The sequence below is a fragment of the Anastrepha obliqua genome, chromosome 3 (genome assembly GCF_027943255.1).
Source record: "Anastrepha obliqua isolate idAnaObli1 chromosome 3, idAnaObli1_1.0, whole genome shotgun sequence".
NCBI lineage: Eukaryota > Metazoa > Arthropoda > Insecta > Diptera > Tephritidae > Anastrepha > Anastrepha obliqua.
In genome coordinates, this window is record NC_072894.1 from 19690578 (window position 1) to 19707775 (window position 17198).

A 17198-nucleotide genomic window follows, 5' to 3' on the forward strand; every position below is an offset into this window, starting at 1 on the left:
TTATTTCAGAGGTCTTTTGTGTATCCGCTTATGTTACTCATACATTACTATTTTTCTCTCTTCTTTCTCTTCATTAATGTGCTGCTTTCCGCCGCTTTCGCTTACATCGAATACAACAAATGAAAAATGTTGGCTTGTCATCGTACGATGCTGATCGGTCACTTGTGGCGTGGCTTACAACGCAAATCTTTTGATATGTGGTTACGATTTGGTTGGTCGATGCAGCACTTAAAGTGAAATTAATGGTGAGACGACCACATTCACAGCTCGTCGAACAAGGAATCATACCACGTAAGTATCTACAGTAGATTTGATTTTTTATTGTAGTTGCACACATCCAAACGTAGTGTTTTGTTTGCATTGCTTGCTAACGGTTGTGGTTTGACTATTTTTTTTTGTGGGGTAATTTATATTTGTCTTGCATTTGTGCTTCGAAAATCTGTATTCTTGTAATGTATGAAAATGTCACTTCGTGTTGAAGAACACCTTGGAGTGCGAAAAGGCTTTGAATGAGATACTAACCACTATACTATCGAGGAATTACATGAACAAACACAAAAAAAAAAAAAATACCAGTCTAACGGTTAGACGCGATAGAAGTGAAACCTTCCGTAAAACAAACTGAGAGAGAATGAGACGAAAGCAGCATTAGGGGCGGGATAATTATAGGTTCATTATAATATTGCTATAAAGTTCATATTTTATTTTCTTCATTTTATTATTATTCATCCTCAATGTTTTCAATTTCAACAAATGATACGAGTGGCTTATGATAGCTAAAATATGATACAAATGCTTTGGTTTCGATGTTGTCAACATATCTTTGAAATACCGCGTCAAATGTTGTTTTTGATCGTGTTGTCGATTCAGTGCGATTGTTACACATTTTTAAATTGAATGTTGTATTGAGAAAGTCAATTGAAGGAACCGCTGTGTCCAATGCAAAATTTACGTTAAAATCGCCACTTAAAATCATTGGAACTTTATCGTAATCTTTTCTAAGTATCCGCGATACTTCTGGTGTATACTTTATTAAATTTTCGTGAATGAATTCCGTGATACTATTTATTGATTTTTTTTTCTGTCGATATTCACGACACCTTTCTGCATTATTTTTCGGCATAATTGCGGTAAATATTTAAAAATGAAAATATTTACGAATATAAAAATACACACGCGGTTGCTATTATGAGCGTCCCCAGCAAAACCTGCGTGACCGAAACTCTAACACAATTACATTTTTTTGAATGTTAATATACAAACACATATGCACGCAGGTTTTGCTGGGGCGTGACCGAAACTCTAACACAATTACACATATGCACTCGTATTTGTTTGAAAATCGACTTTTTTTTTTGGTTCTCCGTCACCTTTGGAAAATGTGTAAACAGTAAGCAAACCTTATTTAAATATTTTCCCTCATTTTTGCATCAGTAAAATTAAACAAACGCCGTAGCCGAATGGGTTGGTGCGTGACTACTATTCAGAATTCACAGAGAGAAGGTCAGTTCGAATCTCGGTGAAAACACCAAAATTAAGGAAAACTATTTTTCTAATAGCGCTCACCCCTCAGCAGGCAATGGCAAAACACCGAGTGTATTTCTGCCATGAAAAAAAGCTCCTCATAAACATATCATAAAATAAAATAAAATAACTGTATAAAAAAATTTTTTTTCTTGTGATTCGAACCAAGGATTTTGGATCGGAAGCTCACATTGCTAGTCGCTCGGCTACCGCGCCATGCTGTCGGCGCTGGCCTAAAAGTTATTTAGTTCGTCGCTACGTTTATATCAACATATAATATAACGCTTCGTAACTAAATAACTTTTAGGCCAGCGCCGACAGCATGGCGCGGTAGCCGAGCGACTAGCAATGTGAGCTTCCGATCCATAATCCTTGGTTCGAATCACAAGAAAAAATAAAAGTTATTTAGTTCGTCGCTACGTTTATATCAACATATAATATAACGCTTCGAAGCCAAGAGGGTCGCTTTTTTCGTTTCACTTTTTCTCAAATCACTCCCAACGATTCTAAAGAAGTTTTCACTTCAAAAATCAACTTGTACTTGAACTGGTGAGAGAATGAAATACTGAAAAAGGTATAATGTTATGTACACCTAGCCCGTTAAGTCGGTGTACACCTTAAAACTAAATTGATTAAAAACAATATAAATTTATTAGGTTGATGAATAGGTTCGTAGCGTTTACCGAATACTTTTTTAAACAAAAAACAATAATTATAATAAGTTAAACAATTATAAATTCGCCATTGCTGTTTACAATCTCTTCCCATCTCTCGACCAATTTGTTCATACCGTTCCGCCAACAATCACCTGGTCTGGTATCAAAGAAATTGCTGAGCCAGGTTTTAAGGACCTTTTTTTTACCGAAGGTAACGCCTTTCATATGGTTTGGCAGGGAGTCGAAAAGATGGTAATCGGCCATTGCAATGTCTGGAGAATACGGCGGATGCTGAAGGACTTCTCTTTCTAGCTCTTGGAGTGCGGCTTTGACGACTTGTGCAACATGGGCCTGGCGTTGTCGAGACGGAGTGGAATAACCTCATTTACGCTGTGCAGCTGGGCAATAAAGAGCTCCTTGTTGACCGTGACATTCTTATCGCGCATTTCCTAGTGCACCATGTCCTTCCAGTCCCACTAAACATATATCATGACCTTCTTTCGGCTTGACTCTCAGCTTTGGCGTATCTCCTGGAGCCACCCACTCCTTTCTTTTCTTCTTATTGATGTATAGGCACCATTTTTCATCTCTTGTGACGACTTGGTACAAAAAGCGCTGTTTAAGAAAATATAAAAACGCTTTGAACTTACTCCCCAACCCAATATAAATGAAATACCGCCTATTCCGATAATCTTCGTTCCTTAATACTTAGGGTAGCAGAATGCGTAGTAAAGTAAAGGTGTCACCAGGTAAAATAGGTGCCAAATGGGTTGCATGTCCGTACATAAAACAGCAAAATGAAGAAACCTTTTTCTAATAGCGGTCGCATCTCGGCAGGAGTATATTTCTGTCATGAAAAAGCTTCTCGTAAAAAACATTTGCCGTTCGGAGATCCCTCCGAGGAGGTCTCTCCATTTGCAGAACAACATTAAGACGCACGCGACAAATAGGCAAAGGAGCTCTGCCAAACACCTAACAGAAGTGTATGCGCCAATTATTTATTTAGGTGACTTGGGAAGGCTCTCCAGTGATAACAAAGCTGGACTCCATTTAAATTTGGATTTCGATAGGCTAAGGCATCGCATGGCTTTAGCCACATATACAGACGTTTTATTTCTAGACGTTTTTTACGTTTTAGTTCTAGATGTTTTTTACGTTTTAGTTGTAATGAAAGGTATAATTACTACTAATAATTAAAAAAGAGATCTATTCAAAATTGCTCGCCATAGAATCTCCCAACAAAGGTAAACAATTGTAGGTCCTGGATGTAGAAGAAAGCTATTCAAAATCGGCTCCATCATCTAGTTACCCATCAATTGGAACCTCTTCTAGCTGTATTTACAAATGTTTTTAGATGCTATGACTTTGGTCAACCCAAGTCTTCCATGGTCGGAATATGTTATGATTTCATACCTCTTCTGGTTAAATGTTTCTGTGGCGGTTGTCATTCAAGCCTTTTAATTATTTTGTTTAGATTATTAATACCTTTTTTACTTTCGCGGTAAAAACAATCTTACAATGCGTTTGCTACCTAAAAAGCCTTGACTGTAAAAAAAAAAACACAGAAATACTTTTTTTTTTGTTTATAAGCATTTTTTAAAATTTAAAAATGCTTTTTTTTACATAAATGGTCGGAAATTTATTTCATTATAAAAGCGAAGGTATGTCGTTAAAAGTGGAAAATAGCATCAGGCAAATGACCACCACGACCATGCTTACAGGACAATATTCTTTTCATGAAATTTTCCATAACCGAATTGCAAAGTGGCTGCCCTATGCCCTCGATAGCGTCACGAATTCCATCTTTGAGGTATTGAAACGACCCTGAGCTGTTGGCGTAGACCTTCTCTTTCACGTGACCCCAAAGAAAAAAGTCACAAGGTGTTAAATCAGAAGATCTCGGTGGTCAATTGTGATCACCTCTTCGAGAGATAGCACGGCCCGGAAACTTTTCGCATAAAACGTGGCACGTAGCGCCGTCTTGATGAAAATAAACGTTGTCCAGATCAATACCATCCAATTCCGGCCATAAAAAATCCTTAATCATTTCTCGATAGCGCAATCCATTCATTCATAACACCTGTTATTGGAAAACCTTTTAGTAGGCCACATTCCGTGGATGTTTTGGTAAAGCAAAGAATAATAGAAAGAAATAATAAAAACAAAAAGCACCCGACGTGAAAAAGTCAAAATGATTCCCGCAAAAACCACACACATACATTCTTACTGGTAGCTTTTCAAATATTCTACGTTCACACCGCACGATTACATTTATTTGTTTAGCCATTTAGCTAAATAAACAAAACCATAAATAAGCAAAATATTATTTGTTTATGAAAATGTTGATAATAAAAATAAATGCTCTAAAGTTTGAACTCGGATGCACACTAACGTTTATGTCATGCAGTTCGTTTTAAATGTTCGTAATACTAAGAGCCATATTGCAGTTTTTTTTTATAAATTCAAATGAATTAAGAAAATGATTGGCTATAGGCATCAATTCCAAAAAAATATTCTTGTTGCGACCTCATAAATTTGTTCCATGGAAAAAAATTTGCCACCAATTTTTTTTTTTTTTGTTTTTTAATATTTATACTGACCGCCAACGCTCACCATTTAAAATTTATCATAGAATTCTCATGGGAAAAATACACTTTTCCATTCATTTGATTTAAAATCTTTACGTATCGATCTTTTAATCTCTTCTTGTAACTTCCCTTCACAAATGAAGGGTAATAGGTAACCTGAAAGCGATCCAAAATTTTAAAAAGGAGAAGAGAAAAAAACGAAAATTTAAATTATCTCATGTTTTTTTTTTTACATATTTTTGGTATACATAATTGCAAACCCCCTTGGGTGAGTCACAGAGGTATATGTGACTTTTCAGTTGTTATCATTGGATATTAAGGCGCCGAGGTATGTATCCTTCCTTCGGTCTTTTTAATTTAATAGTTGCACGGAATAGAAATTAGAATAGGAATGGTAAATGTTTTAGTAAGCCCTTGCAAACTATTTTAAGCTTCCTCTACTTTCACTCTTAAGTTCAAATGCCCAAATAGGAAAAAAGTCGAGTTTTTTTCGAAGAGAAATTTGTCCACAAATATTGAGTTCGGCACTGATATATAGTTTTAGTGCAGTTTCAACAGGGCAGAGAAAATCGCTGTAAATAATACTAAAATTTACGTACAGCACTTACAGTGCGTTTAATAACTATGTATACCTATTAATGGTGATCAATTCAGAGTTATGGATTTTAAATGGAAATAAAACAACTAAAATTCAAACTGATTCAGGAATCTTTATTATTTTTGTGTAGAACCATTCATGACCATTTTTTAAAGATGGTCCCTTTGAAATGTTGGCCGGAATCGCGTCGTAATTCAGCTATCCATAAAAATCAATTTTGAATGACTCGCTGGAGGACTTCGATCGGTATCTTTTGAATAACTTCAGTGCTTTTGGCTTTCAATGCCTCAATGGAAGCTGGTTTATCCACAAAGCATTTATACTTTACATACCTCCACAAGTAAAAGTCCAAAGATGTGATATCACACGATCTTGGTGGCCAATCCACTCGTGCGAGACGAGAGATAAATTGCTCACCGAAACGACGACGTAATAAATGCGTTATTTTACTGGCTCTATGGCAAGTAGCGGCGTCTTGTTGGAATCAATTAGTTGTGGAGATCTCGGGCTTAAATTGTCGGTATCAAAAAGTCGTTTATCAGGACACGATAGCGTTCGCCATTCACTGTTACATTTCCGCCAGTCTCGTCTTTGAATAAATATGGGTGCGTGATTCCTCCAGCTTATAGACCGCACCAAACGTTTGTTTTCAATAGAGAACAACCATTATTCTTGCATGGCTTCAGTTTGGTCTTCAGCCTCAATATGACAATCTTGCTTATTGACGTTAATGGCAGAAATTAGCCTGATCGCTGAGCACCATAAGTTGGCCTGAGCGCGCGCAGAACACTTTTCACAGAGCGCCTATTTTCGTAATACATTTTTACGATTTGTCAACGTTGTTGTAAGTCTTTCCGTAATGAATACTGGAAAAAATTATGTACTTAATTTGACATTAGTTAAGCGTGATCTGTCAAGAAAAATCCTATTGGAAAAAGTACCTCCAATCTGATCACCCTTTATAACACAGGGGCTTATTGACAACTCTTGTCAAATTATTTGTTTGTTATTTATTTTTCATAATTTTTGGCGAGCATTCGTGGACAAGGGAAAATACACAAGACCGCTAGCAACGAAAATTGTCAAAAACCAACACGAGTTTTGAGCCATTTTAAGCCAAAATTCCATGGGGTATAAAATAGCAACTTGAAATTTTTCTTAAAATTTCATAAATTCTGATTAAGAATAAATTTATTGAAAATTTGTTTGAAACTTGAATTTATGAGGTTTGTGTAGCAGAATGAGCTACATTTTCCAAAAAAAAAAAATTTATTATATTAAAAAAAGAACAAAAAAAAAAATAAAATTATTGAAATTAAATATGAAACAAATAAATAGTCAAAACTTGTCAATAAGTCTCTGTGCTATAGTTTCTAAACGCACTGTGTGTATGCTATGAGGACTTTAGTCCTTGATTGTGTATTATTAACATCCAATTCCATATGGGTATCTTGGCGACATACAGTGAACCTTTTCTTGTAGTCCACTGTCAAAAACATTGGCGAGTGGCTGATGTGATGCCTATAGCTGGTATTGTGTCTTCCAAATACACTTTCACTTCAATTGACTCCACTAATACAGATTCCGTTAACATGAAATTGCTTTTCTGCGTAGTGGAACCACTCAGCTTTGCACTTTTCAATCCGAATAAACACATTTGGTATATTGAGGATACGACATTCAGCTTCGTTTCATCGTGATACCTCGCTGCTATGTCTTAAAGTTTACATATAATGTTTATTTAAATAGGAAAAAAAAGACGTAACCGCGAAAGCTATTCAATCGTACTGCCACAGGAAATAGGTGTGTACATAACTGAAATTCGACGTCAAGTTGAATTGAAATTACCAGCAACACGCTTTCACGAGTACACAGCAAAGCGGTTGATGAAAAATTTATGCTGTACGCATTACCACTGATATATTTTGGGCATATTTTAAGGCGTCACTCCTACAAATATGTTATGCATAAGTCATGACAAGACATTATTCAGTAGGCGTCGCTTTTTCTTCTCTCAATTTACGTTTATTTTCACTGCACTTTGCATTTCAAATATGTTTTGTAAATATTAAAAATGCTAATTTTTTAGGAATATTTGCTTTTTAATTTTTTATTTTTTTTTTGCCTTTAATAATATCCTATGCATTTACCTTACAGCCCTAAAAACTTCACCCGCCATACACGAGCAATGCAAACAATTGGAACGTGCCAAAACCAGCGATTTGCTGAAAGCAAAGATACAACAGCGACCAAATCGGGAAGATTTAGAGCGTCGTCATATTTTGGAGGAGGATGAATGTCATATCGATCCGAGTTTAGCGGAGAAACAGCGTATGCTGAAGAAAGCACGCTTAGCCGATCAACTTAATTCGCAAATACAGCACCGACCTGGTCCACTCGAGTTGATCAAAAAGAATATTTTGCACACCGAAAAACCAATCGAGAAGATTGTCAAAGAAGGTTTGGTATCATTCAAAGCCACAAGCGAAGGTCTACTAACACGGCCTCAACATCCGCATAGTTATGTGACTTATGAAGAGGACTCACAAAGCTCTGAGAGTGATACACGTCAGACACCACCACGTGTAGACGAGATATCTGCAAGTGGCCAGAGTGATGTGTTGCAGGCCGCTGCCGCTTCGGCGGGCATTGTTACGGTAGCCTTAACTATACCCACTAGCGGTGGGCAGGTCGTAGTGACATCGGCACCATTGTTGCCAAGTAGCACGCCAGCAACGAAAATATCAACAGTGCCTCCACCACCACCACTGCCTCCTGCGCCAATGGTGTGTAACATACAAGTGAAGCAAGAGACTGCAAATCTCTTTGAGGAGTTATGTCAGTCTGTGGCTGGACCAACGGCTAGTCCTGGTGGAAATTTTCTACCGATGGTATCTTCACCGGGATCTTTGACTTCGGCTACTTCCACATTGAGCCCCCTTTCCTCGATTGCCTCGCCATCACAATCCCTAACTCCACTTCCACCATTGAGTTGCCAGCTTTCACTAGGAAAATCTGATGCGCCGGGTAAAGAAAAGAATAGAAAGAAGTCTAAGTCTAAGCCCGCTTGTAAGGCGCGCACAATTAAATTTCACGAGTATAAGGGTCCACCGAACGCGGCACAGAAAATGTCATGCAGCGAAAGTAGCCAACCTGAGGAGACTTCATATCAATTAATGTTGGAGCAACAAAATTGTTTGCTCAAGTTTCTTGAGACTCTGAATAAAAATCAATCAATAGTACCCGCAACTACGGGCGCGACAGCAAGTACGAGCTCGAATGTTAACACAGTTGGTGGATTAGTGACAACCGTGGCTAAGTCCAATGCAGTGGCTTCAACAACAGCATCGTCAGCTGCCAAGATGTCTACTGCTCTGCCTTCACCTGCACCTGCCACACCATTGTCCAATATAACGGCTGTAGGTGATGGTGCAAGCAACACAGCCTCGCCAGCCAATTCGACATTTTCAATGATTTCCACTCCACGCCCACCGCCACTTCCATCACCTGCCCTCTCCGTGACATCTTCCATACCACCCAGCCCAGCAACCAGCTACGCTGACTCCACATGCTCCACCACAGACATCTCGCGATTGGAAAAGATGAAAGTTTCTGATTTGAAAATGCATCTGAAGCGACGCAATTTACCTGTGTCCGGTCCAAAACCGCAACTGATCGAGCGTCTCAAACCGTTTTTGCCACTTGATGCAACCGAATGCTCGACAATAGTAAACACGCCAGCGTCAACGGCTTCTTCAGAGCTTATCTCCAGCTCAGTGGGTGAAGCTATGGATGCTACTAATTCGGCAGTGCCCGATGTGCCAGTTGCCATGATTGTGAATTCACCGCATACCGTTGCGATGTCACCGGAGCGACACAATCTGGAGCCCGAACAAATGGACATAGTGCAGCAAGCAGATTCCCCACGCCCGGTACCATTTCAGACGATTCTACAACCGAAACCACAAGCGGCCACCATAATTCTAACGAATGATGATTTGGTGCGGGAACAGAAGCGGCAAATCGATGAACTGCAGCGACAGTTGCAGCGTTCACAACAAGAATTGAAACAGATGCGACAAAAGCAACAGCAAACTAACCAGCAACAAAAGCAACTTCTGCATCCCCAGAAACAAACTGTTACCGCACAGGTGGTGAATGCATTGCCAACTCAGCAAATAACACTTATCACCACTACAACGGGGCCCCATTGTGCGCCGCTCACGGTTTTACCACAGATAAAGGAAAACATAACGTTACCTACAAAGGCAACGGTAAAATCGCAAGCTACGAAAGCGAATGCTGCCAACGCAGCTGCTCACAAAGCAAACACCAATAATACAACAACTGTGACACCACAGGCGATGAGCCAGAAAATGGTTGTGAAGCAACAATTGGAGGCGAAAATACAAAAACAGAAACAAGCGGCAGCTGCGGCGGCGGCGGCAGCCGCATCACAACAGGCACAGAAACATGTACAGCAAGTGCAGGCTCATGCTCTGGCGCAAGCTCAAGCCCAGGCCCACGCACAATTACGACTGCTGACAACTACACAAAAGACACAAACTTTACTCATTCCAACAGTCACGGCGACACAAAAGATTGAGGACAAGAAATTGCCCACAGCAGCGCGGCAAAAGAATTCCATCAACACTAATAGTAAGGGCAATAATGCCAATTCCAACACAAACGGGACTACAACAACTATTCTCGCTAATCAAATACCGTTGACCGCAAAAACGCATAATAATTTGGGACTCGTATGGAACGAGGGCAATCAGACGATTTTTCTGGTTGGGTTGAACGATCAGCACATGACGGCACATACGATTGGTAACATTTCTTTGGCAAATGCGAGTCCAGCTACTAAGAAACTTTTGAATGGACATCAGCGTACCAGTTCGCTGCCAAGTATACTACTCCCTATTACAACCCCTCAAGGACATGAGCCGCAGCAACTGATTGAGGCGAAGCCAGTCATTACACAGCAACAGCTACAGCAGTTGCAACTACAACACCAACAACAACAGCAATACCATAATCACACCTTCCTGCCGACACAACAGATTATACAATTGGACATTAAGCCACAAACTTTACCACCGCCGCCACCCCCTCCACCACAATATGAGGAAGCTACGAAAAAATTGGCGGCTAAAGCCAATTTGGCGCAGGTCAAAATCAAAGAGGAGCCCAATACCGGCCGCAATACGCCACAAACACAAATTAATTCAGTGACCACACAAACGACAAGCAAACGCAAGAACGCTGTGAAATCAGAGAAGGTGACAGATGTGCTGGACATACTTGTTAAGCAGGGCGAATTACCTGAAAGCGTTCTAGAGCCCATAACGCCCGTGACACCTCTAACACCGGGAGGTGGTAATGCGCTAATGACAGACATGAGTGGCAATTTGATATTTAACACAAGCTCTTCGGGTAGTGGTCCCTCTGACGATTTGGCTGCCTCGGGTGCACTGGTGCCTAAGCTGGAGCCACAAACCAGTCCAATGCCCGATAGTACACTGGTCTCTCAACCCATGGACACAACACCATGTGGCCAACAGCAGAGCCAAATGCAGCAGACACAACAGCAGCGAGCGGAGAGCGACATTGACAGAGTTTTCCAGATGTTGAGCAGTGACGGTGATGTGCCGTCTTCATCAATCAACTCACCACTGACTAGCGGCTTCATTGAGAATATCGATATGGCCTCGCCAATGCAGCCGGACGCCCACATTGATGCTGCAAGTGTGGCTAAGTCATTAGGCATCTTCCTGGAGCAACATCATTCCACACCACCGCCACAAACGTCGGCTACAGGCATATCTTTGCACCAACACCACCCACACAACCAACAACATCAACATCAGTCGCCGACACATCACGATATGCTCAGCAAGGCAACCAGTTCGCCAGAGAAATCTATGGCACGGAATATGGGCAGCCCGGATGCAAAACTTAATCACTTTGATGAGTTTGAGCTGCTCGAGTTGATGTCACAGCAGTTGGAGATGGACATTGGTGACGATACAAGTAATTTCGCAGGGACCGTCGATGTTGGCGTTAATTCTGCTGCCCATCATCATCAGCACTTACATCATTCCAGCGATGATTGCAAGAGTGGCAACAACGTCGACTCGTCGGCCAATGTAGGCGCCCAAAATTTGAACGGTCTGCGGCGTGACATGAATCCAAGCTTGCAGCCATCGATCAATGAGCTTATACAACAACAATTGCACCATCATAGCCATCAACAACCGTACCACCAGTTGCAACACAACAATAACAATAGTAGTGATGTGATGAGCGCTGTTGACGTTGACTTCGATGCAGAAAGCTTTGTGGCGCAATTGGCTCAAGTGAGCAGCCATGATGGTATGGCTAATAACAACAACAATCTTTCGCATAATCGCAGCATATTGGGTGGCATTGGTGGTGGAGAACACGGCAGCAGAGGCAGCCTCGTCAACATGGGCAGCGCTAGCAGTCCACACAACAACAATTGTCACAGTAGCAACAGCAGCGAGGTATCAAGCAGCGGCGACCATCTCACAAATGTACGTGGACACAGCCACAGCAGTAGCAATAACCACTTTAGTGCCACACCTATGGATGTTTGCGATGATTTCGATAATCCGCTGGGCAGTTTCAGTTTTTCTGCATTCTCGCCAGATTCTAACATCAACACGCCACCGCATCCGTTCGGTAGCAGCGATGGTAGCAGCAGCAGCGCTATATTGAATGGTGGTTGCATAAATGGTGAAACCAATATGGGACTTGGCTTAGGTGGCGATATGGTGAGTGGAGTTGGCGCAGCGCCATCAGCATCTGCCACGTGTGGCATGCAAGCGAACAACGCCATGGGTGTGGGCGAACAAATGTCCATTTGCGGCATCGCCAATGGCCTTGGCGAAGGCAATGCAATGCTGGGTAGCAGCGGCGGCGATGGCGTTATGGGGGAGAGCTCAGTGACTGCAACGGGTAGCGATAGCTTTGGGGCTGCTGGTGACATCTTTGATTTGTTCAACATGGACGACTATAAGATGTCCTGGGGTGAGGGTGATTTCGCAGTGTAAAAATGGTTTAGAGATAGCGAAAGAGAAAGTTAGAAAGTGTGTGGTAAAGCAGTAAACGTGCGGTTGAAGAATAGTGTGTGTTACATGTTTATTTACTGGCCCGTTAACTGTTGAATAGTGCTGACCTCGGGATGAGCGCACGGGCGGCTTTGTGCCGAGCCTTTGCGTTGCGTTAGAAATCTAAGTCGAATGACTGCTGCAAGGGGAAAGGCTGTGTACATGTTTATTAGGCAATTATTATGCGCATACGCAAGCTTTAAAGGGCACTCGATTAGTGAGAGGTATTTTTGTTGCCACAACTAAAACAAAACAAATGTTTTAGTACACATTATCAGCGCTTAAGTTGGCTTCACAACCACCAAAACATATGCGTACATTCAAACTTATTCCTTTTTATTACTACTTTATATTGTATTTGTACTATCAAATGAAGCTCCCCACTTTGAAAAAAATGCATTTAAAATCAATTAAATAAAACCAAAACAAAATGAGGCTTTCGAAAAAAAGCTCAAATTTCCATGTTGTAGCCAAGCAGCTGATAATGTGTAGAAAAATATTATTGGAATGAGTGAAAGAACGAGTGCGCAGGCATTTCGTAAGTAGTGGGTGGTGAGGGAGGGAAAGTAGTTGAAAGAGAAGCAAAAAGTAACTGGAAAGCATGTAATGGGAGTGCAAGTAATCAAGACCATTCCAAAAATTAAAAACAATTTAATTCGAAAGTGAGCAGTGGAGAGTATGAAGAGCGTTTTTGAAAAGCGCTGAATTAATATGGGGGGAAGTAAATGCAGGACAGTTGCAGAAGAAAAGAAAATAAGAAGCTTACGAAAAGTTATTTCTCGAATTGCTGCTCGGCCAAGCTGTCACAAACACATACTTATACGCGTGCATACAAACAAGCTCATACAGACGTCCCAGAGCGTGTCGTGAAACATTCTTTTATTTAAGTTTTTATGCAGAAGGATATAAAAACAAGAAAAATTAAATAGTTTTTAAAATAATTACGTTAATTTACAATAAACAAAAAAAAAAAGAAAAAAAATTGAAAAATGACAAAAATACTTACCACTAAACGCGTGAATAAAAATACTTAACTACATACATATGCAAACTTATATTAATTATATAGCGCTCATTTGTAATAAACACTTAAAAAGCATGTAAGAATTAAGCGAAAAATATCATATTATATTATATAAAACAAAAAACAAAAAATGCAAATATGCATACATTTTATAAAGGTTAATATATAAAATCATGTGAAAAGTATTTCCTTTGAGGAAAGAAAAAGCCTTTTTTGATGTAAGTGTTTTTTTTAATGTAACAAACACATGTTTGTTGCAAACTATATTATTAATAAAATTTTTCTAAATTACAAAAAAAAAACTACATTGTTAATTCAACGATGACAAGGCCATGTTCGATTTAGTGTATGAGAATATTTATATTAATTTTAGTGTAGAAAGTGCGCAACTTAAGAAATAAAAAATATAAAAGTGAAGTTTTGCATAAAATGTTGATGTGGAAAATAAAAAAATAAATTTTCTATTTAAATTAAATGTCAAACATTTAAAATGCCAAGTAGTTAAAAAATAATTGAATAATTAATTTAAAAAAAATTATTAAAAAAAAGTTAAATTGTAAAAAACAAATAATTAAATAAGTAAAAAAATAAGCTAAAAAATCTTTTAACAGATTTTAGATGCAATACTTGTAAATTGTTTATAACCAATGTATTTAAATTTTGAAAATTTTCTCATAATTTTGTGCGTACACAGAATTAATTTGAAATTTAATGGGCGCGTAAAACACCTGCAAATTTTAAAAATAATTCCGTTTTAATTATTCACTTCTTTAAAATGCATAAATGAAGTATTTTTTATTCGACATACATACAAATGTAGATATGTTTGAATGCATATTATGATATTTAAATAAATTTACACTTTGACAATTTAGTTTAATTTATTTTTAGAAACATTTTCGATGCTTAATAACGAAAGTAAAAAATAAAAAAGTAGAACAAAAAAATCAAAGAAAAGAATAGAAAAAAATGAAATCAGAAAATAAAATAAAAAAATAAAATGAAAAAGTAAAATAAAAAATAATAAAATAATAAAATAAAAAATAAAAAAAAAAATAAAAAAATAAAAAAGGAAAACAAAAAAGTAAAATTAAAAGGTAAAATAAAAATAAAATAAAACAGTAAAATAAAAAAATAAAATAAGTAATAAAATAAGAAAATAAAATAAGAAAATAAAATAAGAACTAAAATAAAAACACAAAATAAAAATAAATTACGAAAATAGAAATAAAAGAATAAAGTGAAGCGGTAAAATAAAAAAAAAATAAGATCAAAACGTAAAATAAAATAAAAACTAAGATAAAACCTTAAAATAAAAAATTAAATAGAAAAGTAAAATAAAATAAAAAAATTAAATATATTAAAATAAAAAAATTAAATACAAAAATAAAATAAAAAAGTAAAATAAACAAATAAAATAAAAATAAAAAGAAGTAACATAAAAGATAAAATAATAAATTAAAATAAAATAAAAAGGTCAAATAAAAAATAAAATGAAAAAGTGAAATAAAAAATAAAACAAAAAAATAAAATAAAAAAATAAAATGAAAAAATAAAATGAAAAATGAAATAAAAATGAAATACAAAAATAAAATAAAAAAGTAAAATAAAAAAAGTAAAATAAAAGATAAAATAATAAAATAAAAAAGGGAAATAAAAAAATAAAATAAAAAATAAAATAAAAAGAAACAAAAAGAAATAAAATAAAAAAAAAAAATAAAATAAAAAAGTAAAAAAAAATAATATAAACAAAATAAAAAAGTAAAATAAAAAATAAAAATAAACTAAAAAAATTAAATAATAATAAAATAATAAGAAATAAAATAAAAACGTAAAAAATGAAATAAAAAAAATTAAAATAAAAAAGTAAAATAAAAAAGTAAAATAAAAGATAAAATAAAATGAAATGTGGAAAAAGTAAAATAAAAAAGTGAAATACAAAATAAAATAAAAAAAGCAGTATAAAAAAATGAAATAAAAATGTAAAAATAAAATAAAAAAATAAAATTAAAAAAAAAATTAAAAAAAAAATAAAATACAAGAATTAAATATAAAAATATAATGAGCTCTAGGGCAACACAACGGACCCAACTTGCGGTCTATGTGGCACTCCGATGCGGGTCACTCTTAAACCAACCAACCAAATATAAAAATTCAGTAAAAAATTTAATAAAAAAATTCAATAAAAAATAAAATTAAAAACAAGATGAAATTAAAAATAAAATAAAAGAATTAAATATAAAACTTCAATAGAAAAATTAAATAAAAATTAAAAAGTGAAGCAACTGCATACTTAAAACCATTGGAGTCATCTTTGCGTGCATAAATCGCAAAAAATGCTCATTCTAAAGAAAAAAACAAAAAAAAACAAACACGCACTTAAATAAAATATTAATACTTGTATTCAAGCATAAAATACATTTTTATATATTTAACACAATTTTTTCATAAAACATTCAGTAAAATATAAGCTTAGCGTAACCACATACGAATATGGATACATGCGTGTACTAATGAAAAATATGCATAATAATATATACATATGTACATATACATATGTATACTAATGCATATTATTCGAAATAACGGTAAATTAAAATGCTTAGCATAAAAGAAATGGAAAGTGGTCAAATGATGTCTGACACGAATTCAGCGTTGCGCTAAAATTACTTAATATAATAATTTATATGTATATACACATACATGTATACACATACATACACACAAACACTTAGTGCTTATTAAGGGCTGCATGCCTTTTAAGGCGATCGTTTTTTTGAAGCGTATGCATTTTAGGAATATGTATGTAGGCTTAAAGCTGTGCTAAAAAATTTGCTAACGGTTTATTTTGATCAAATACACACATACACACACACATACTACATTCACTCATATGCAGTTACTATGCGAATGCGAGTGAAATGCCACGGAAAGTGCAGCAATTTCCAATAGCAACTTTCCTCATCGTTCCCACATACACGTGGACACACATACATATTAACCCACACTAAGGACATGTATTAGCATAGCTGAGCTATGAAGAAGCAAACCATAAAAACAAAAAACGAAATGCAATAAATAAAAAGCAACAATACTTTTCCACAGCAGCGTTAGTTTCCACAGCCGCACTATGAAGCAATTTAAAAGTAAATGCAACAAAATGTGTATATGTCGGTGTGTGTTTATAAATTGTTACTTTACGAAAATACAAAAAAAAAAAATATGTTTAATTACTTTAACAATAATAAGATAGCTACATATTTTGTTAACTGTTAACTTTTCTCCGCAACTATGCAACAAATGAACCATTAAAATATACTCGTACTTGTGTACATACATACATACATATAGTATGTACATGTAATGCTTGCAGAACATTTTAAATGTGTGTGTGTGCTACTATGTTATGCTCATTTTAATATAGTTTGTAATGAAAAAGTTTCTAAGCTCATTTACTAAATAAACATAAACATAACATACATAGATACATACATACACAATATTGTATACCATAATTATTATTACATACTCTCTTTACGCTAGTATACATACATACATACATGCTTATACATAACAAAGTGATAAATGAAAACAAAATGAAAAAAAAGAGCGAAAAACATCATTTAGACTATACAATAAACCTTATTAAATAAAACATCTTTTTCCATTATT

General features: G+C 36.2%; 1 protein-coding gene across 1 annotated transcript in view; it reads left to right on the forward strand.

Moving 5' to 3' along the window:
• The window catches only part of LOC129240710 (serine-rich adhesin for platelets), a 198660-nt gene extending 184901 nt beyond the window's left edge, over positions 1-13759 (forward strand). Inside the window, exons 4-5 of the mRNA XM_054876668.1 lie at positions 226-291; positions 7524-13759. Coding sequence (XP_054732643.1) covers positions 226-291; positions 7524-12445 — 4988 coding nt within the window. The 3' untranslated portion in view covers positions 12446-13759. The remainder of the gene's footprint in view (positions 1-225; positions 292-7523) is intronic.
• The last annotated feature ends 3439 nt before the right edge of the window (positions 13760-17198 follow it).